General features: G+C 38.9%; 1 protein-coding gene across 1 annotated transcript in view; it reads right to left on the bottom strand.

Annotated features, from left to right (window-relative positions):
* The window catches only part of cep192 (centrosomal protein 192), a 104,365-nt gene that overhangs the window by 54,093 nt on the left and 26,581 nt on the right, over positions 1-23,691 (bottom strand). The window contains 18 exon segments of the mRNA XM_052023440.1: positions 629-859; positions 2,393-2,541; positions 5,684-6,523; positions 6,525-6,561; positions 8,405-8,519; positions 10,543-10,642; positions 14,256-14,459; positions 14,984-15,416; positions 15,769-15,896; positions 16,430-16,460; positions 17,347-17,436; positions 17,438-17,473; positions 18,128-18,337; positions 19,182-19,246; positions 19,361-19,480; positions 21,133-21,532; positions 22,962-23,146; positions 23,194-23,241. Of these exon segments, the coding sequence (XP_051879400.1) occupies positions 629-859; positions 2,393-2,541; positions 5,684-6,523; positions 6,525-6,561; positions 8,405-8,519; positions 10,543-10,642; positions 14,256-14,459; positions 14,984-15,416; positions 15,769-15,896; positions 16,430-16,460; positions 17,347-17,436; positions 17,438-17,473; positions 18,128-18,337; positions 19,182-19,246; positions 19,361-19,480; positions 21,133-21,532; positions 22,962-23,146; positions 23,194-23,241 (3,422 nt within the window).

The following is a 23,691-nucleotide window of genomic DNA, read 5'->3' as shown; positions in this document are numbered from 1 at the left end:
CATTCAAGTCTTTCATTGATTGGATCCTGATATTTTAGGTCCAAAACTGACTAGAAGATGCTTGTGGGTTGTTCCTTTTAATACACCTACCAGTACACCAACTACTCCATAATCCTAAGAGTGAGAGTTTTTGGTCAAAATGCTAAGGGATTCAAGACAACTAGGGACATTGAACTTTGCAATCATTGTCTAAGCAGATATATATTATTCAAGTTTTATTCTTATGTACTGAAAGAGACTAATGAACAGATAGGCAAAGTGAAATTCATCAACTGCAATATCTCAGCATGCCACGGAGTTAAATTTGATTTCCGACAAGATCAGCTGTCACACAGCAGAAACATTTCCTCTAAACAAAGTGGAAGGGAATCAAAAATACCAATATCCAAATGAAAAAGTCATACTTCCTTATACTGGAGTACAAATGGTGTCCACTTTCACAGAAAGACTTTCAGAAAAGCACCTCAGGCAGTCAAAATAACTCCATGTGCAAAATGTTAAGGGTGGAAAGTTTCAGATGATCAGAGAACTAAGGGATATCTTAAGTGGTGAGTGAAACATTGGATTGGATTAATATAACAGGATCAACTCCTATAAAGTGTAAATTATATATTAAACTGTACTTCACCTCAATCAACGGATCTTCTGCCACAGCTGTAACAATCACTCTGACTGCAAGTGCTTCTGCTCTGGCAATTGTATTGGCATCTGCTGAGACTGGATACGATGAGATAGAGAGCACACACTGAAAAACTCCAGGATGACGTGGAAGGAACATCAGTTTTAAATCTTCAGTGACATGAGGGCCAATTATAGTTTTGTTCTTGAATATCCAACACTGGTGAGCGAATGCTTCCATCTGGAAAGTTCAAAATAAATAAAATGAATTGAATGGTTAATTGAAATCTGATCAGCTATGAGGTCACATATCCAAACACAATAGAATTGCTGAAAAAAATACAGCTTTCCCAAGTCAGGCTATTAACACAGAAATTCACTTCGTGACTGTTAAAATTTTAACACCATCCCTGAAAGTTGCATCATAAATGGCATTGAGTTAAATTATTGTTATCCTGATGTTAGGTGCATAATTTCCTTACATGGCTGATAGCCAGCATGTAGTTCCAGGTCACTTGGTAGCAGGGTAAGATTTTAAAATGTTTTTTCTGGATTGCAGGGGAAGTGCTTCATGAACTGATAAATCTGATCAAATAGTTTAAAAGTTGGTTTATTTTCCTCCTAAAAAGATAATACTTTTCTTAGGACTAAGGTAAGACACCTGGAATTAGTTACAATGAATGCATATCAGCCCTTAAGAGATGCAAGTATTCAGAAATAGACAGGGAGCAGCTTTTCAGATATTTGTTCGGGAACAAAAAAGTCAATTGTTGTGGATTCTTCTTTAAAAGAAGAATCGACTTAGAGAGGGACTTTGGACATTGGAATGTATTTACCCAGTGTTGAAATCCATCATGGAGCATGTACAGAACACAAGTAATACTAAGAATTCTTTCCAGTGTCAGAAGAATTTTTATTTTAAACCCAAAAGCAGTGGCAACAATCTACTATTGGTAATGGCTGGAGTGAATAATTTAGAAGGGGAAGGAATCTAGCAAGCATGCAAGGGAGAAAGGAAGAGGGCAACACTTATGGATTTGGATGAGGATGGATGGGAGGAGGTTTGAGTGGGTTATTAATATCAATGTGGATATGTTGGGCTGAATAACCTCTCTGTCCCGTATATCCCAAGTAATCCTATGTAAACAGCAAATGCTAATACAACACCGATGGAAAGATCTCAAGAGCAAATCATTAATCTTTGAAAATTATTAACAAAGGAAACCATTTGGGCCATTGTATTTGAGCTGGTGGATAAAGAGCTACACTGCCTTATCCTACTGCCAAAGATTAGGTCTAAGGCCTTCGATATATATGGGATCTTCAAATAACTTATTTCACTAAAAGCCCTGTGCCAAGTCTATGGTGGACAATGACATTGAAGATTTGCACACCTATGACAATTACAGCATGAGAGAATGTGGACTGGTTGGGTTAAATGACCTTCTTCAGCAAAGCACATCTACCTCTGAAAATCAGCACAATTTATGTTCAGCACTATCATAAAATTTCCATTTAGTGTAGAATTATGGAGCTGTGCTTCCTCAAAAAAAAAAGTATGAAATAGGTATCCAGGAACAAATATTATGCCAGTACTACTCCAACCTTAGTCAGACTTAGGGAAACACTCAAGATTAGTAATGGCTGAAGGCCAACCAAACAGAATAAAATGCCTTAAGTTCTCCAAAATGTAAATATGAACAAATCTTGGGTTGCATTAATCTTAAGAACTCGTAAAGCCTATTTTTGCTTAAATATTGAAAATAATACAAACCTTCTCCCCATTCAGTGAAACACTAACTATTCCAATCGATACTTGCATCCACCGCTCAGTTGGATTGAACATGCTGAGTGAGGTTTGTGATGCTATTCCAACACAGCAGGAATTTGGAAACCTCAATTCCTCAGGGACCAATATGTGACCTAAATTAAAAGTTCAGGTTAAAGAAAAATTACAAGACTCATAAATTTATGAAATTATTAAACCACATCATTCTTCAGGGCTTTAATTTATAATAACATGGCCATTTAGCTCATTGTATTCATGCTAGTATCCAGGGAGCAATCCCTTTAATCCCATTCCCATTTCATTCTTCTGTTCCTTTTCACTAAAATAATACATTTAGTTAAAACCCTTCACATCCCTTTCTGATCATACTTGTGCATTATAGCCAATTAACCACTTTTTTTTTGTTAATTGCAGACCTGTAATAATAGGTGGCATGACAATCGATCTAAACACAAGTTCCAACAGAGCAGCTGAATGAGAAATCAGATAGCACTTGCATTATATGTCAGCCAAGACTTCATAGTGTTCATTCAAGAATTAAATACTCAAGTATATTTGGAACTTTAAAAAATGTGCCCATGGGCAACTCACCACCACTTGATTCCTCCCCTCTATTCTCTGATGGCAGAGGGAGCTCTAAAAGTGGCTTTCCAATGTACAGGCTTTGGATCTATGGAGGGAAATGGACAGTTGATGTTTTGGGTCGAGACCCTTCATCTGGTCCATATGAAGGGTCTTGACCTAAAACGTCGACTGTCCATTTCCCTCCATAGGTGCTGCCTGACCCGCTGAGTTCTTCCGGTTTTTTGTGTTGCTCCAGATTCCAGCATCTGCAGTCTCTTGTGTCTCAACAGATTTTTGATGCCTAATTTTACTCATTGTAAAGATGATGCATCTCATGAATGCAGTCAAATCCTAGAGCAGTAAATCACATTTCACAGTGCTAGATTTGATGTAAATTGCTTTGGGATGTTTTCATGTTGTTGAAGGTGGTATACAAATTCATGTCTTTTTTTTGTTGACTCAGTTGAAAAGCCAACAGATAATGCATCAAGTTCCTCAAACTGTGTTGATTAGGATTCCTTGATTTAGATTACCACAGGTCATCCTTAGTGAGGGCTTAAAGCACAAAGCTCTGAAGCTTAGATCAGTAGCTATGCCTTTGTTGCAGGGCATGGCTTTACAGGTTGGCAGCATTACTTCTGGTGGTACAGGAAATGAAGAAATGCTGGTACCACCTGGCTCGTTGGCTTCCTTCAGTAGTCATCTTCCTGCTGATTCTGTAATCTACAGTGAGTCTTCAAACTAAAAGGTTCTAGACTATTAATTACCTTCTTGGAGAGAACAGGTATAATTTGCCTTTTGTTTATAATATGGTGCAGCAGGACTAGTTGATGCCGAAATATCCAGGTACAATATTTTCTCTATGCATTTTGTACTCGTTTCAATTAACACAGGGCTTCAATACAATTATTTAATACTAGTGAGAGCCAATGGTCTTTACATATTTACCTTACTGTAATTATGTTCCACAATTAATTTTAGATATTAACTTAGAGATAGTAATTTTATTTTATCTAGATAATGTTATCTGTGGAACATATATTCCATTCAAAACTAACTAGGGTAAACCCTGTTCAAATGGCACTGGTTTGAAAATTAATTATTAAATGTTTGCACTTTTAATAGTACAGGGCATTTGGTATTTCCAATAGCCATTACCTTTTATTCATGTGTGCAGGAATGCAATCTTTTTTTCCCAAGAATCTCACCACTTGACATGAAAAAAATCTTGTATTTAGAAGAATCAAGTGAAGGGAGCAAAAGCATACACTGGGTCATTTAGATGCAAGTGTATTTGCATCAATTGAATAAAATCTAAACTTTTAGAGCTATGGGATTTTGACTCAGGTGGTAGAGGACAAAATATGAGCCAAAAAAAAAACCGCTGCACAAAATGATCAAACTTTTGTGATTTTGTATTTCACAAGATACATGCAACATTTTCCATGCACACTATATTTCCAAATGGCCCTCAGCACAGCCTATGACAATGGGAAGTGTCAATAAAGCAACAGTACAGTATATCAAAGACATCAATGAGGAATGGGTACAGTGGTCGCACAGCAGTTAAACATCAGAGTACAGATTCCACTACAGCAGCTGTGGAATTTAAATTCAGTTAATGATCTGGAATTTGGAAAAACAATTATCATAATTTTTATGACAATCCAGTAATTTTGTGATGATTATGCCGAATAATCATCTCAAAACTACCCGATTGTCATAAAAAACCAACTGGTTCACTAAAGTCATTCTCACTGGTCCAGCCTATACAAGATTCCAGATTCACCTCATGTGATTAACACAATGGTCCTCTTTAATGACCTAGCAATTACACAATTCTATCATTATCAGCAAGAATAAAACTGCACAAGCCATCTGGCATTGACCTTGGCACCAAATTCAGACATGGCAAAGTCAATCCCAGCCCAGTGAACCTTGCAACTAACATACATCTGGGGACTATGTCTAAATTGGGAGAGCTCTCTCATAGGACAGCACTTTGAAGCAGTACTGAAAGAAACAAAGGCAAAAAAAAATGTACTCTGGGAGGGAGTGGGGAAATTTCAATGCCCATCACCAGCAGTGGCTTTGTAGCACCATCACTAACCAAGTGGGCCAAGTCCTGAAGAAGATAGAGTCTGGACCAGGTGGCCAGTGAGCCAACATGAATGATAAACTGTCTTGACCTCATCTTCACCTATATACCTCTGACAGATGCAAGTGTCCATGATAACATTGGTAGAAGTAACCAGCGCATAGTCCCTGTAGAAGCAAAGCCCCATTCTCATGTCAAAGATATCTTCCATCATGCTGTGTTGTGTATAATCGTGCTAAATGGGAGAGACTCAGAACTGCTCTGGCAGCTCAAAACTGGGCATGAATGAAGCATGTGGGTCTTTGGCAGCAGCAGAAACACATGCCACCATAGTTGCAATCTCATGATTCCGCACATCCCTCACTCTACCATCCTTATTATGCCAGGGAATCAACCCTGTTTCATTGAGGATAGCAGTGGTTCAAAGTGGTGATTCAACACCACCTTCTCAGTCAAGGGCAAAGCAGGAAATACTGGCTTTGGCAGCAATACCTAGATCTCAGAAAATGAATAAAAACAGTTAGTTTCTTGAGTTACTAAAAAAGAGATGAACAGATATGATTCAAGAAGCAACATCATTCTAAAGATTATTTGGGTGGGAAAAAAGTACTTACCAACATCTCTCATCTGAAGTCCACCTGACCAATGATCAAGCATACCCATTCTTGAAGGCTGATAACCAACAGGCTGTGTTTGAAAATTAGAATCCAGTGGTATGGCATGTGCATTGTAGAACTGAGCTGGGTCCTGCATCCTTATTCCTAATTTGGGATCAAGATGAGTTCCAAAGGCTTGAATATTTCCCATGAACAAATTAGCACCAGGCAAACCACCTGGAAGAGTATACATGTTAGATGACAAAGTGTTCCCCAAGTAACATGAAGTCAAAGGTACATTTAGGCAATTGGAACTGGTGGTCAGATTGCCCAGATATTGCTGGGCCAGTGGCGTTGTTAGTAATGAATTTGCAGTAAGTAATGTGGGAACTGCAGGTGTATCTGAAACAGTTCCATGAGGTTTAAAACTTGAAATAGGCATATATTTGCCACCCATTCCAATGGTATTTGTGCAGGCTGCATTCAGGGATTCTACACAATGCCCTTCATTCATCTTGGTCTGTGGAGGTGCACCAACATTATCAGTTTTTTGTTGTGCAGGTGATCCTTTGTACATTATTGACTTGCCTGACTCTGATGGAGGAGCATCCGATTGCCGCAACTTGACACTCTCAGATTGTGGAGAAGGTAACTTATTAGATTTTAATGAACCCTGTCCATCTTCGTGTTTACCCACAGAACTTCTGCTTTCATTGCTTTGCTGTTTATCATAACATGATCTTCTTGGTTCTGAACTGGGATTCAAAGAAACATTTTTACATCCATCCAATGAAGTTGGCAAAGTCAGCTCACTTGTATTAACTATAGTTTGATCTGGTGTTGGCAGTAGGACTTGCTCGAATAATTGTAGTACTTAGTTCAATAATTTTATCATTCTGTGGAAGAAAATGAAATTTTTTTTAGATATAGTAAACGAGTTAAATTAAAATGAAGGGCTATCTAAATATACAAAAGCAATGGCATGGAACAAAAATCATTGGTTGCCGAAGACTGCACACATGCTTATGGGTTCGATGCTGTTATCTGGTCTTCTGGGTTTAGTAAGTCAAGACCCAATATTATGAAGTTCATTTCAGAACTTTGGGTAACTTTGTGCGACCAGTCAATTATTTCCACAAATGCTATTTTTGAATACATACCTATGACGAAAATGAAGCAAATAAATAGTAAATTCACAATGCAATATTTGAGAATGTTCCTGAGGAAGAAAATACATTTTCCGTAGGTCTTGATAGTCTTAGATTAAGGAGGCTTATAATGTTGAAGAGCATGCTTAAGGATTAGAAGGATCCCATAATTCAGAAAAGAACGATAAAATAATTGATAGAGGAAAAAAGATAATTAAAAGTCAGTAAAATATCAAGCCATAAGTGCAGATGCTTGAAATTCGCAAGAAAAACAGCAAAAACTGGAAACATCCAGTAGGTCAGACAGCATCTGTGGAGAGAGGAAAACAGGGTTGTGGATCTCAGTATCAGGAAAAAAATTGAAATCAAACATGTTTTAAGAAGCAGAGGAAGAGGTGTGAAAAAAATTGAAGGGAATGCCTGTGGGTCAGTTGGAGAATAACAGAATGAATGACAAACAGTATTAGTGTCAGCATGGGCAGGGTGTCTTGCTAACTGCAATTGATCTGTGGAGGAAATAAAAATAGAAGAATGAGTTGGTGAGAGGGGTAAAATAAAAGAACAACATTGGAAATGTGAGATACAAAGCAGAAATTAAAAAAAACTGCAGATGCTGGAAATCTGAAATAGAGTCACAGTTGTACACCATAAAATGAGCCCTTTGGCCCAACCATATCGACCATGTTGCTATCTACACTAATCCCATCTGCCCACAATATGTCTGTATGTGCCTGTTTAAATGCTTCTTAAACATGGTGACTCAAAAATGACTGCAAACTTTTGAACTATCTTCCCTGAGAATATTGTGGATGCTTGGTGTTGGAAAGCATTTGAGACAGAAATCAACAGACTTTTGGATATTAAGGGTTATGAGAATGTTCCATAAAATTTGACTTCAGCCAATACATGTCTATTAATAAACTGAAAATAACCATTGACCTCCCCACAGATGCTGCTTGACTTGCTGTATATTTGCAGTCTTTCTTCAAACAACTGTCATAATTAAAAGTTTGTGTAGGGTTTATAACTTGTGATCTCTGAAACTGTTGCTCCTGAAATGCCTTCCAGGACAGTCAGTTCTCATGCATTTTGTACTACCAGATTCAACAATTCCAACACTTTGGCCAGTCTTGTGAATTATATCTCAAATTCTGCCGCACATTTTAACTTGCACTAAGACTGATTCACCAAATATCCCATGCTTGCTGACTGACCACTGAATTGGCAAAGCCTAATTTTTTTTTAAATGCTCAACCTGGCTTTCAAACTTCTTATGGCATTGCCCCCAAGTCTTGTGACCTCCTCCATTCCTTCAACCTTGAGGTTTATTCACACATCAAATTCTGACAACTTCTACATCTCTTGGCTTTCATTATTCACTACTGATGCCACTGCTTTCAACTCCTTGACTTAAAAGTTCTGGAATTCCCTTTCTAAATCTCATTTTTCGGACATCTGCCATAATATCTCCTTATGTGCCTCAAAGGCAGATTTTGCTGTTAATGTTTTTGTGAAACACGTTAAAGTGGTTATAGGAAAAGGGAATGGTTTCAGCCAAGAATCCAATTTAAGTTTCATAAGCTTTTCCTACCTTAGCATCCATGGGACTGCCAATGGCTGTGCTATTCTGTAGTGTTGCATCAATACCAGAAATATAACTCAGTCTGCTCAGATTTGAGCTAGAGTACATCAAAGAGGACGAACTGCTGGGGGAAAAAAAAGTATATTTTCAGGAAGATCGGCACTGCAATCAACTAACATTCACAGCAAAATCAATGCAGAAATGTGGCAGTTTTTGTTCCCTTGATTATTTTTCTGCTCTCCCGACAGTCCCCAAATTCTATGGCTGCTTTGACATTGATTGACCTAGGGTACTTTCCCAAATGGCTATGCTTCATGAGCATCATGAGACGAGGAATGTCAGCCAAGTACTGAACATGTAGGATACTGTAACACCCCAAACTGAACCTCATTTTGGACAATCAAGGTGACTGCAGCAATTTGGATATTAATTCAGCTGTGATCATCAGACCCATAAGACCAGAAATCAATTTGGGCTCTGATTCAGTTTGGTTTAATTCTACACTAGGTAATAGTATTACTCAAGAAATCAGTTGAATAGATATTTACCTCAAAGAACATTACTAGTAAACTATTTGCTCACAATTCACCTCCATTTTTAAGCTTGAGTGCCAGAATAGTTTTAGCTTTACTTTGACCGTTCATAGAGCCTTAAGTTGAAATGGATTGGAATTGGCTTATTGTCACATGTACTGAGGTACACTGAAAAACTTGTCTTGCATACCGTTAATACAAATCAATTCATTACACAGTGCATTGACATAGCACAAGGTAAAACAATAACAGAATGCAGAATAAAGTGTAACAGCTACAGAGAAGGTGCAGTGCAGGCAGACAGTAAGGTGCAAGGTCATAACAAGGTAGATTGTGAGGTCAGAGTCCATCTTATCGTACTAGGGAACTGTTCAATAGTCTTATAACAGCAAGACAGAAGCTGTCCTCGAGCCTGTTGGCAGGTGCTTTCAGGTTTTTGTATCTTCTGCCTGATTGGGGTGGGGAGAGCGAGCGAGCGCGCGCAAGAGAGTGCGAGGATGTCCAGGGTGGGTGGTGTCTTTGATTATGCTGGCCGCTTTACCAAGGCAGGAAGAAGTGTAGACAAAGTCCATGGAGGGGAGGCTGGGTTTCTGTGATGTGCTGAGCTGTGTCCACAACTTACTGTAGTTTCGTGCTGTCACGAGCAGTTGCCACACCAAGCCATGATACATCCAGATAGGATGCTTTCTATAGTGCATCGATAAAAATCGGTGCAGGTCGGCAGGATGATGATCAATGAGGGGATAACGTGATCATTTTTGAAACTATGGCACAGCTTTGTGCTGAAATTTGATGGGCTTTGACAAACTGAAAAAAGAACGGGTGGTTCATAGCTACCAACAAAATCCCCTAAGCCTGATTGGATTGTTATGTGACAAATGCTATTTTTTGTTGGCCAATTTTTCCCCACCTCACTCAAGCTGACGTTTGAAGAACTTGACGATTCAATACAGTGCCCAGTGTGAACAATATGGTGACAAGCTATTCCAAACAGAGCTATTAGAAAGCAGAACAAAGGGACTATAGCTGAATTAGATTCCTCCCTCAACCGAACCAGCATAGTCATACTACTCAAACTATGCAGCAAAATGTGGAAGAATGCTGCCTAATTTTCCATCAAGCCCAAATACCTCCAGAATCCAACTAGAACTATGTCACATGATTCAAGGTTTCAAGGTTATGAAGAGCATTGAATTTATGAAATGCACCAAGGATGCTTTTTAGATGTAATTTCTTATAAAATAAGGTGTACATTAGAAACCAACTCTAACCATATTGAAGAAAATATCAAACAAATGTTTATAAATTGTTATTTCAGACATTGTTACAACATCCCATTGATAAGTGGTTACAACTTCACAATGGCTAGGGATCTCATTACTAGATTGCTGTCCCAGCATTCTGTTACCTCTATCACAAAATTAATATAGTCAACATATGACTTCTGGTGGTGTTCACAGGTATTTTGCCTAATATATTCTATATTCTATTTAGTAGAGAATTGTACATTAGAAATGTTAAAAATGCCTTCAAGTATTTATTTGATTAGAATGTGACAAATTTACAGATTATGTTCCTAAAATCAAATAGGGATATACAAGAGGATTTCTTTACCTGGTGGAGGTTGGTAGCTCTGTGACTTTGTTTGGTGAAGAATGAGTCAATGGAGAAGTTGATGGCCTCAAAATTAGCTGATCTGCTTCTGATACACATTCTATAATGAAAGACATGTTATCTGCTGAATATTATGCACATTTATATTAAAATGTTTCAGATACAGACTAACTGCATTTGAAGAGTAATATGACACCAAAGTACAGCAGTGTCTTGATCTCTTACACAGCTTTACTAAGTAAATTAAGTCTGATCATTCATGAATTTACACCAGAATTTCAAGCAAAACAAATCACATATAGTTAATTTTTGTCGTAATATAGTGACTATGAAAGGTAAACTGACAAATAATACTAAAACAGAGAGTAAGAGCTTCTACAAGTATATTAAAAGGAGAGCAACTAAAGTAAACATTGGTACCTTTTCAAGGATGAGACAGCAGATTCAGTAGTAGGAAATAGAAAGATGGCAGACACTAAAATTACGTTAGATCAGTCTTCACAGCGGAAATCACTTAAAACATCCCAAAAATAACAGACATGCAAGGGGCTATAGAAGAGGAAGGAACTCAAAGCTACCTCTATCATTGGAAACACAATACTGGAGCTTAAAGCTAAGGAGTCCCCGGACCTGATAACCTGCATCCTACGTCTTAATGGAAGTGGCTGCAGAGACAGTGCGTGCATTGGTTGTAATCTACCAAAAATTCCCTGAATTCCAGAGGTTTGGAAAACCACAAATGTAACACCACTACCCAAGAAAGGCAATGGCAAGCAGGAAATATAGACTAGTTATCCTAACATGTCATTAGGAAAATGCTGGAATCCATTATTAAGGACAAAATAGCAGGACATTTAAAAATCATGAGACAAACAAGCAGAGTTGAGTTTTATGGAAGGGTAAATTGGGGCTGACAAATTTGCTGAGGGCATTTATGATCTAACAAATGGTGAATCAGTTGATGTAGTGTATTTGGATTTCCACAAGGCATTTGATTAGGTGCCACATAGAAGGCAACTGCACAAGATATGACCACACAGGAGTGTGGATACTATATTGGCATAGATAGGAGATTGGCCAACGCAAAGAAATGAATGTTGGGGTATTCTTGGATTGTCAATCAATAACTATTGGTTACTACAGGGTATTGGTGATGAGGTCTCTGTTTTTAAGCTACATTAATGACATGGATGAAGAAAGTGGGTGTATTATAACTAGATTTGTTGATGACAAAAATAAGCAGATTGGCAAGTTGAGGACACAAAGAGCTTGCAAAAGAATACAGGTTGGTTAGGTGAGCGGGCAAGAAGTTGGCAGATGGAGTATAAATGTGGGAAAATGTAAAATTATTTACTATGTAATGAAAAATGAAGGAGCAAATTAGTGATTAAAATGGAGTGAGACTATAACATGTAATATAAAAGGGATCAGGAGGGGATGATGGGGACTCCTACTACATTCAACAAAGCATTGGCATGCAGGTACATAAAGTAATTATGAAACCCAATGGAACGTTGCCCTTTATTGCAAAGAGTATGGAGTATAAAAATGGGCCAATTATGATACAACTTTACAGTATGTTGGCGAGACCACACCTGGAGCACTGCGTCCAGCTTAGCTCTCTATACTTATGGAAGGATATAATTACATAATGCACAGAAGATTCATCAGATTGATTCCTGGGGTGAAGGGATTGACACACGAAAAGCAGTGGCGCCTATACAGGAAGTCCCTGACTTACGAACGCCCGACTTACAAACATCTGTACTTACGAACCAACCTTCGTGGTCGGTTGGTAAGTGGGCCCAGCCCCCGATCCTACCACGGCGGTGGTACACCTTCTTTGGCCCAACCCCCGGCCAAGTGAGCACGTGCGGTAGGTGAACCCCGGGCCAAGTGCGCATGTGCGGCGGGGCCACAATCCCCGGGCCAAGTGCGCATGCACAGCCGCGATCCCCGGGCCAAGTGCGCATGTGCAGACACTGTTCCGAGTTACACACAAAAATCGGGTTACGAACAGTCTCAAAAACTGAACTCGTTCGTAACCCGGGGACTTCCTGTACTCATTAAGAGTTTAGAAGAGTGAGAGTTATTTTAATAAGACATGCAAGATTCTGAAGATCACATTTCCCTTGTGGAGGTGTCTGGAACTAGGGGACACCCACTTATGATAAATGTGGAGGGATTTCTGATATCAGGGAGTCATGAATCTTTCTCTTCCCCAGAGAAATATGGAGCTGGAGTCATTGAATATATTCAAGGCAGTGATGGGAACTACAGGGAAGTCAAGAGTATTAGAAACAGAAAATACTGGAAACAATCAGCAGGCTAAGCAGCATGTGTGGAAAGAGAAAGAGAGTCAAAGATTCTTCATTATAACTGGGAAAGAGAGAAAAAACAAGTTGGTTCTGAGGTGCAGAACATCAAGGAGAGACCAAAGGAACATCTCTGATAGGCAGTGATGCTGCAAGGTTAAGTTGCAGAGGTCACCCAGTCAATGGGTTAAAGAGCGAGAGCGAGAAAAAAGCTGAGATGTGGGCAGTTAGAGAGAACACTGAGAAAGGAACATGAAAAGTGTGAACTGCAGAGCTGCAGGACATGCCTTGCTGGTCAGACTGTGCTAATGGAGAAAGAAAAACTGAGCCAATATTACAGAGTTACAGGAGAAATGGCCAGTTTTGATACATAGAGACAAAGTAGCTCTCTGAAGTTACAGAATTTGATATGGAGTCCAGAAGTTTACAATTGCCCAGATGGATGACGAGGTCCTGTTCCTCAAGTTTACATTGGGTATTTATAACAGTATAGGAGGTCACAGACAGACAGGTCAGAGTAGAAGTAGAATGGAGAATTAAAGGGGCAGGTAACATGGAGTTGTGAAGACTGAATGCAAGTGCTCCACAAAGCAGTCAACCAATCTTCGTTTGGTTTCTCCAAACGTAGAGAAGACCATGTTGTGAACAGAAATGGAGACACAAAATTAGAAAATGTGCATGTGATTCACTGCATCACTGGAAGAAACTGTTTGGGTCCCTGGATTTGGGTGGGGGGGATGGTGGTGGAGAAGAAAAAAAGGTAAAAGGACAGATGTGGCACCAAGCTGCAATTGCATGGGGAAGTGCCATAAGAATGGGAGTAATTGACGGGGATGGAACAGCAGAAGGGAGTCCCGAAGGCAGTGATTCCTTTGAAATGCTGAAAGGGGAAAGGGGAAGATACGTTTGGTGGTGGAATCTTGTTGAAGCTGGCATAAATTGAGAAGGATAATTCATTGATCTGCCTTCTTAGAGGTACTACTGAGTGTTTCCAGCACTTTCTGCTTTTAATCTCAGATGTCCAGCATCTGCAGACTTTGATTTTTTTTTGGAAGGGGAACACCAGAATGGAAAAGAGAGAGAAAGAAAACAGGAAGGTGGTCTTGAAGCCAAAACTGGATCAGCCATGGTTCTATTTAACATTGGTACGGTTTTGAGAAAACCAATGCCTACTTCTGCATCTGTTTCTTAGGTCCCTATGCAGAAGCTGCTCCTCTACTAAAAATCATGTATCATGCATTATACACACATCATCTGTGGGAAGTTATTACATTCCGTAAATAAGTTATTTTCAACAGCTCTCGAGGTAGCTGTTGAAAAACAGTTATCACATACATTAATTAATAATGGTCAGTATCATAAATGAAGCTTTGGGCACATGATTTATCAATAGCTCACCAGATTTACAGGTTTTTGGTGTAACTGGAGTGCAATTAGATTGCTCAGAGTTGATGCTTTTTTCCTGGCCATGGAGATCTGGAGTTTCATGTACATCTCTTCCCAACTGTGGTTTTGAAGTTTTAATGATTACTCTATCGTTTTCATATATTGTCTCACTTGTTGATTCCCCAAATCTTTGCTCCCACCGGGCCAACATTTTGTCTATTCAGGCAATGCAACCTGGAATTACTTGTTACACCTTGAACAGCAGAGGGCTGAGAAGCAACAATCATTTGAGTTAAATTTTGTCCTGTTCTGGACATGCTCCCAGACATCCTTTCTGAGGACTGCTCTTCAATGACTTGATTCATTCCTTTTCCACTTTCAGTTTTTGTTTTACATCCAGTTTTATCCAACTTGATTCATTCTCCCTTGAACAAATGTTTTGTGTTTTGTCTTGTTTCTCCACTCTTATGGTTGTGCCATTCATGGCTGGCATTTCATGGACTTTACCAACGCTTGAAAAAAGTGTGTTATCACAAGAAACTTCATGTAACAACTAAATTCACATCAATCGACTTACTACCACTATGTTGGGACCAGATGGTTTTTGAGTCTTGAGTACACGGGCTTCATTTGTGTGTTCATTCTGACTACAGAATCCAATATCACCCTCAACCGATCTACGCGAATTAGCCATTTCAATAACATTTAGTTTCTGCAACTTCTCTTTTGAGTGTATCATTTTCTTGGTTTCCTGCTTGCTGGTGCTACTTGCGATGGATTCCACTGAAAATGAATTTGATGTGCTTTGAGGATTCCTGGAACTTCAGATAAATCAGAGCTTAAATTGTAAGCAGATTCAGACAATGGCTTGAATTCAGATTTCAGAGTCTCACTCGTACTGCCCTCTGAGTTTTCAAGCTTTTTCTCCACATTATTAATAACATTGCTTTTCTGGCTCTTCACTTCTGCAGCGAATTCTCCACCAGTTGCTCTCAGCTTATTTTTCTTCCTGTTTTTATTAGAAAGTTCCAAAATCATAGATGCCAACTGAGCAGGATCAGCACTTACTGAAGCATCAGCAATAGCAGAAGCAATTGTACTTATGCTCAAGACCGAATCTGTGGTGTTCCATTTAGTTTCCTTAACCTTCAAATTCGAACTCAATTCTGTATTCTAAGAAATAAAGAAAATAGCTCTCAGATATCTTTTCAGTGCAATTTAAACACCCAAATGATATTCTCTGAATGCTACACCACTTCACAATTCACCCACCTTCTTCACCAAACCCATTTTAGCCCATCTGTGACAAGTCTTACATCAGCTTCTGTGCACACCTCAGAACCTACAGACCAAAACTTCAACAATTCCTTTCCACCCCTACAGATGCTGCTCCACTTGTTGAGTTCCTCCAGCAGATTGTTGAACTGGACTGGAACCAGCTCATCCTCAATCCCATGCAGATTAAAGTTTTCACTGCATTTAAACCAAGGTTAAAATATGCAAGATTCAAAAAAATGTTACTGACCATACTTTCAGTCTTTTGGATATTTGAACTTTGTTCCTTGTTAAAACTGTGATTTTCTGTCTGCTTATCAACCAGAAATGTAGTTGAAAACTCTGTTGGAGTTCCATGGAGTGTTTGGTCCAGATCTTCTGCAAGAAAATGAAGTCTTTGATGCATCATTACATAACATCATGACAAATGAAAAAAGGTCAGAATAATGAACCAACAGTAACAGCTACTTCAGTGCAATATAAACAAGTGAAATGTTTATCAGGCAATGCAAAATTACCCAATACAATAAGCCTAGTGAAAGCTGAGATTATTTAACAATTTAAAACATGTCAACATTTCAAGTTTATCTATATTAAACTTATACGAGAAATGCAATTAAAAAAACATTTTAATGCTGCTATCAAGTTTGGTGAAATGTTCCCACCAGTCTAACACAGAATGCAGTTAGTATTACAAAACCTTCAGCTGGGTAAACATGTTTCAAGTTAGTATATATGCAACGAGGAACAACTGCATCCTATTTTGATGCATTTTCCTCAATGACCAACTGTTCAGAAGACTTCAGTATGACAGCTTTACCAATAAGCAAACTGCAATTGATGAGTAGTCCCAGGCAAACATTCTTCACGTTACCAGAAAATGAAACTAAGGGGCATCTTGATTCCCTCACCTGCTATAACAGCCAAAGGCAAGACCGATATCTAATTTATCAACCCTGATCAATAAACATTAACTGAAAAGGCCAGGATGCTTCAGAAAATGATGAACTTTGAGCCAATTTAACAGAGGTGTTTAAGGAACCTACTTGGCCCAAGAGGATGGGGTATTCAAAGCAGAAAGCTTAAGAGAACCAGGAGATATTGAACAAAAAATTACAAAAAGTGATAGCCAAAGTTAAATGTAGGGACATTGTATTTTACAGAAAGTTACTGATCATATGAACGCCATACTTCCACTTTCTTTTAGTGTTTCCAAATATCACTCCTGAATGGTTTGGTTCTAATTCTAAGGTGACATTCACTCGTTGTGAATAATCCTTCCAGATGAAACGTCCTCTTAGCAAAACCCATCATTTCAATGGTCAATTAGTCACTCCTAAATCTTCTATACGGACAGCCCCTACGTTATGGTCAGTTGGGTACAGAAATTCACCCTTACAGAATTCACTAATCACTACTAAAAAAATGAGGTACGGAATAAAATTCTCTCACAGAATTTGTGGGAAAAAAAGTAAATTAACAAATTTCTTTTTAGTCTACTTGTGTTCTTGACGCGTGCAAAAATGAAACAGCAATTGCAATTATGAAAAATCATGATATGGACCGTTTTCTCAGAACTAAACCCCGCCACTGTAACCTGGTGGTCACCCGTACAAAAAACTCACTGGTATCTTCGAGTGAACCTGCACATCTCCCCCCATAAGCTCATGCTTCTTGAAATGCATGCAATTCAGTCAAAACAGAGCTTTGTACAGCTATAACACAACTTCTGCTTATTTGTATACCACCAAAACCTTTCAAATGTTGTCACATGCATTTATTACAGTACATTTAAACTGTATAAACTGAAGCTTAATTTTGATTTTACCTGAATGGTGTGTGTCATCATTGGACAGCTGTCTGCCTTCTTCCTGGATTTCTGACAATCGGTAGGCTGAATTAAAGGTACTGGTGTTCTCTCGTTTTGGTGATGTTATGGAATATCCAAACGATGGCTAGGAAATTTGGTAGATTGGTAAACTGGCTTATTATTGTCACAAACTGACGTAGACTGAAGAACTTTTTTTTGCATGCCATCCACACACATCATTTAATCACATCAGTAACATAGAAAGTAGTACAAGTGAAAAGCAATAACAGACTGCAGAATAAAGTGCTACAGTTACAAAGAAAGTGCAGTGCAGGCAGACAATAAGGTGCAAGGCCTTGACAAGGTAGATTGTGAGGTCAAGAGTCCATCTTATCATACAAGGGGGACTGTTCAACAGTCTTATAACAGCGGGATAGAAGCTGTCCTTGAGCCTGGTGGTACCCACTTTCAGGCTCTTGTATCTTCTGCCTGATGGGAGGGGGGAGAAGAGAGAACATTTAAGGTAGGAGGGGTCTTTGATCATCTTGGTTGCTTTACCGAAGCAGTGAGAAGTGTAGATGGAGTCAGTGGAGAAGAGGCTGGTTTTTGTGATGTGCTTAGCTGTGTCCACAACTCATTGCAGTCAAATGTCATGAAATTTTACCAAAATAAAATTTCAGCGAAACACAAACAGATGTGTAGGCTTTTAATTTCACACAAAATTAATCAAAGTTCTACTTAAAGGAGAAACACAAAACTAGAATTAATAGCGATTGTAGTAGTTGAATCTTGAACTAACCCGTTTTACGCTACTGTTTTCTTCCCCAAGACATCCAAGAGCCTCTGATCTTTCACCAAAGAACTCTCCCAGAGTAAGCTGAAGGTAACTCTGATCTTCTTGCACAAAGTCAGATGCTGCTGGTGATACTCCCAATTTCACGTGAGAAGGCATCTTCCATGAATCATTTCCAAGTGACTCACCAGTAATCATTGCATCCATTTTATCCTCCTGCAGGGAATATGAACAAACACCAAATTACAAACTTTGAGTGACGAGAAATTTCTCAGCACGTTTGCACACTTTGGTCATAGACGCTGGGGAATAATGATTGCAGCTTTTATAACTAAGTAATTTTGCCAGTGGATGCACTGATATATTTGCAGTTACCATGTTCAAAATGTCATAGCTGTAAAAACCAAAAGCCATGAGTCTTAGCAATGGAATGCTTGAAGAATTAAAATTTGGTTTACTTTTAATGTAACTGGTAGAATAGAGAAGGGAGAACCAGTTGCTGTGGTATTTTTGGATTTACAGAAGGCCTCTGATAACCCCCCACGTAAAAGGTTAATGTGCAAAATTAAATCACATGGGGTTGGGAGAAATATACTGGCATGAATTTAGAATTGATTGACAGTCAGGTAAAAGTACTATATGGGACTCTCAGAGAAGCAAGCAGTGACTAGTGGGGTACTACAGGAATCAGAGCCCAGAGACTTACAACAGAGCGCAACCCTGACATCTTCAAACTGTTCCTTCAGCAGATACTGACTCTATTCATGAAAAGTTCAGCTGTTCTTGGGTTGGAGTCTTGGGTGTTTGGACTGCAGATGCCCTTGAACAGCACTGAAAAACCCATGCATGCTATGGCTATCAACAGGTTGAGAGACCTCTTGCATTCTTAGAACCAACCATCTACTGTCGAGGTCACAGTTTTTTTTTTGTTGGACCTCAGCCTCTAATTATTAGTTTGTTCTCAAAGACAAGGCTCAGTTCCTGAGATCTTAAAAGGCATCTACACTTGCCAAGTTTGCATGAATGTGCTCCTAAAGAAGAGAATAACCTTCTCTCAAACCTGTATGAACTTGTGCTCTTGTTCAAATTCTTCCTGATCTTCTTCAATTAATGCAGCAGCTTTGTCTGTAAAAAAATACCAAAACTAAATCAGGACAATCTTTTCAAAATTATTTCTTTAAAAATAATTTATAATTGACAAAAAGCTTACCACCACTTATAAATTCTTCTTCTGAATACTACTAGCTAGATCAGTTGGCAAATTGAACTGACTCTGTTCTTGATCCAGTGAATAATAATAAGCTAGGTCAGTCACCCAGCACCCTTCTTCATTTTGGTAAACCACACCAGGTTTCACCTCTGCAAAAGGAGAAAAAGCTTAACAAGTCTTTGTGTTTTTACCCCCATCTTTTCCTGAAGATGCCAACTTTACATTACAATTCTTGGTACCAACAACTATCCATGACTTTAACTATATCATATGTCCAATCTCAATAACTAACAGAAATACAAGTGGATCAGACACACTGTTCACTTGACATGAACACATGATTATTGGATCTGATCAGAGTAATACCCTGACCTTCAGTTTCAGTTACATTGTAGTCAGCTGCAGTGCAGCTACTGGAACCACAGTTGATCCAAGATACCAAATCTCAAATTCTACATTCTTCAGGTAATGTTATTCAGTAGACTTTTAGTTACTGCTGCAGGACCCAAGGTTAAAATCCAACATGCAAAGTGTAGAGGTCACTTGCTCAAGTTTATTCCACATTTAATAAGATCGTGGCTCAGAGGGCAGTATGAGTGAGACTCTGAAATCTGAATTCAAGCCATGGTCTGAATTTGCTTACAATTAAGTTCTGTTGATTTATCTGAAAGTTCAGGAATCCTCAAAGCACGTCAAATTCATTTTCAGTGGAATCCATCTCAATCACCCCCTTACCAAGTATCTACTTGGGGCTGTGAAGCTGCAGCAATAAATGATAACATTTTTAGTTTTCCTGATGGTGTGTGCTGTACCTATACTCTAGCCTTTGTAAATCATGCACAGATGCTCGCTGCATCCCAGAGTTCCCCAGTCTCTATTTATATCATATGCTTTTCTTTATTCCCCTTGCCAAAATGGACAATTTCACATTTTGCTAGATGTTTGCCCACTCGCTTAACCCATCTACATCTCTCTGTAGCCTTCATACATCCTCTTCACAACCTACACTCCATCCAAGTCATTCACATAGATAGTTAAAAAAGATTCCAGCACAGATCTCTGCAGAAGACCATTACACTTTAAAAAACCACTAAAAGACCCGTTTATGCTTTTACAATTTATTAACTCCTGTACCATGAGCTTGAATTTTCCACAGTAATTTTTGAAGCAGCACCTGATGTGCTTTCTGGAAATATAGCATATCCACAGGTTCCCTTTTATCCACAGTGCACATTAGTTTAAAAGGAACAGGATCAGAAGCCCCGTGAGTTTAAAAAGTCCTTTGATGACAAAGGATAAATGGAGTGTACTCTGATTGGTTGAACATGGTATTTCCCAGTGATCTATACTGGGACTTCAGCTTCACATCTATGGAAGTGACTTACATAAAAGAATACCAACTTGCAAGTATGCAATTAATAATTAGGAGCCATGAAGTTCAGAAGAAGGAGCCAGAAAGCTGAAAATGAGCACATACAGAGCAAAATGATAAAACTGCAAGGCTAGAAGTCAAAGAGGCTCATCCATACAAATTACTAAAAGCTGGAGCACATTTCTACGCGCTGTTTATAAAACTGCGGCACCAATTAAAGGCAAAGTGTGTTTTTGCGACAGCATTCTCCAAATGCAGCATTCACAGAACAAAAACTTTAAGATGGTTAGGGTAAAGCTGACAGAATATTGTCAGCTACAAACATAATTTTATCTATGGCAAAGAACACAGATGAGTAACAGATGAAATAAACAGACCATTGTGGTCACAATTGTAACTGCCATTATCTGGAAACAACAATTAAAGTACCTTTGCTTTTATCCATTTTGGAGCATCCAGTGCTGCATTCAGCTTTCTGCTGGTCAAGAAACAGGGTATTTTTTGAGGAATTTTGCCACATCTCTTCTGCGCTTTCATCTGGATACACTGGGGATAAGTAGACAGCTGCAAGAGGTGGGTCTGAACCTCCATTCAAAGTCTGGTCAGCATCATCATCATTTTCCGTAACGTACGTCTGTTCTACCGTTGCAACCCCACAAGGTCCATCTCTAAGACCCAAGCTGTTGTCAGCACTTGGTGAGCAGGTGATCTGTGAAAGATGAAGAGGTGTGGAAAGTAACTGATCAGCTGCGGTATCATTACCGCCGCCAGAACGGAAATATACAGAATCCAGCTTCATTTCATCATTCAAACCAGTATCCAAAGTATCCTGTAGAACAAAATAGTTGGCTATTATTGGTTCAGCCAGATAAATATTTGAAGCGCAAAAATTATAAAATGCCATCAAATGCCCTGAGCTTTGCAGCCAAATAAGACAATCAATTGAACAAATTAATACGCTTCAAGACCTTCTAAATCTTAAAGCAAAACCAAGGTTATTGCAGGACCATTACATTAATTTTAATTTGGCAAATGGAGCATGTAAAATAATTAAGGACATTTAACAAAACTGAACAGCAATCCGCAGCACAAACACATCTTCGATCTGGTTTCAGTCCATTCCAGAATACTGAGGTATGCTATATTGCCAGCATTTTCAAGGATCCTTCCACAAAATTATTTTGCCAAGTCTCAATCTAGGTCCAACTTGCATAGGTCCATGAAACTACCACAAAACTCACAGTACTTCAGCTGTTTTACCACAATAAGTAGTACACGTGAGAGGCAAGGTGCTCCTCCTAGTAAAGATCATAGCACACTGGGAAAGGAAAGGAAAACTAACCCTATAATCCTATTCATGAACTGAAAGGAATCCAGCAAATTAGCTTTGTTGGATAGAGCTCATGGTAACTCAACAGGATGTCAATTCTTTCCAAAGAACCTAGAATTTTGACAAGTTTGCGAGCCTGGCCCTTCACTCCAACAAGAATGTGCTGGCCCTGAACTTGCCTCACTTTTAAAACTTGTCAGACATCCCTTTACCTGGAAACAGCCTCTCCCATTAAGTATTTGAGAGTTCCTGTCTCCATCAAAATTAGCCTTCCTCCAATTTAGGACTTTAATTAGAGGACCACTCCCACCTTTTTCCATGACTATCTAGAAATTAGTTAAATTATGGTCACTGGCCCCCAAGTAGTTTGCCCACCAACGCATCAACCACTTGCCCTGCCTCATCTTTAAGAGGGAGTCAAGTGTAGCCCCTCTCTCTTGGGCCACTGACATATTGCTTCAGAAAACTTCCCTGGACACACCTATCAAATTCTGCCCCATCTACACAGTCTAATTAGGATGAAGGTGGGCAAGTAAACAATGAAAAAGGAGGCATGTTCATGTTTAAGTTGGACCATATTTGCCGTGTCAAATGCATTATCTGTGTAATGCATAGTGCTCCTTCAATATATCATTACCTCTGCAACTACTTTACTTAGTAAAGCTTCTCAGTACTCAGTTGAACTACTATTTGAGAAGTTGATGCTGCTCCAGGAACATTGGTGATGTCTTTTCCATTGCCTATGCCTTTTCCATTGCCTATTTGGCCTAAACAAACCTCTGCCTAAAGTTATAGGATATAGGAAGGTGAAGGTAAAACAATGTGATGATTCCAAAAAACTGATCAGCACAATTCAATCAAAAGATGCAACATCAAGCTTAGCAAGAGAGACAAATAAGACAGAAAATAGTAAACTTAATTTTCTTACCTCATTCTGACCAGGAATACATTCCCTATTTGCTTGTAATGGAAGTGTACCAAATGTTTGATCCTGTCCAGCTATATTCCTATCCACTATTCTGAGGCCTTGGAAATTATCAAATATTGCATTACTAGAAGACATATTTGGCATATTGTCATTGTCATCTTCTTCTCCTGCTATATTTCTGTCCACTATTCACTTCCCCACCGATTGGAGGTTTGCAGATGGATGAGTTGACACACCATTTCCATCTTCTTCGTTCCACTGCTACCATCCCCTCCATCACCTGAAATATCAGTGCATTTTTTTTTAAAGTGGTATCAACATGTACACTATTGAGTCACACACAATCACAAGTTCAAACTTGAAAATGAGCTCAACTGGATCTAATGTGGCTTTAAGCCATTTACAAAAGTCCAATGCAGTTTCTATAACAGTTAAAAGGAAATTAACTTGAACACTTGAAGACAAGGTGGTGGCAAGCTGAGGAAAAAAGTGGTGGGGAGGCAATTTTCAAGATGGACTCATTCACAATATAGATGACAGCAAACTTATTTAGGTCACGGTACTGGAGAAGGCAGCTAATAGTGTTCACTCTAATCAAGATGTATTCAAATACAAGAGCGTGAACAGAAGCAAAATAAATTCCGATCCCTGTTTCTAATAGGGAGGCAATTAGGACATGAATCTTTGAAGAGTGGTTCTGTAAAGAAGTTTGAGAATCCATGACGTGGGG

Source organism: Pristis pectinata, chromosome 9 (assembly GCF_009764475.1).
Source record: "Pristis pectinata isolate sPriPec2 chromosome 9, sPriPec2.1.pri, whole genome shotgun sequence".
Lineage (NCBI taxonomy): Eukaryota > Metazoa > Chordata > Chondrichthyes > Rhinopristiformes > Pristidae > Pristis > Pristis pectinata.
The sequence above is the reverse complement of the archived record's forward strand: the minus strand, read 5'-3'. Positions and strand labels throughout refer to the sequence as shown.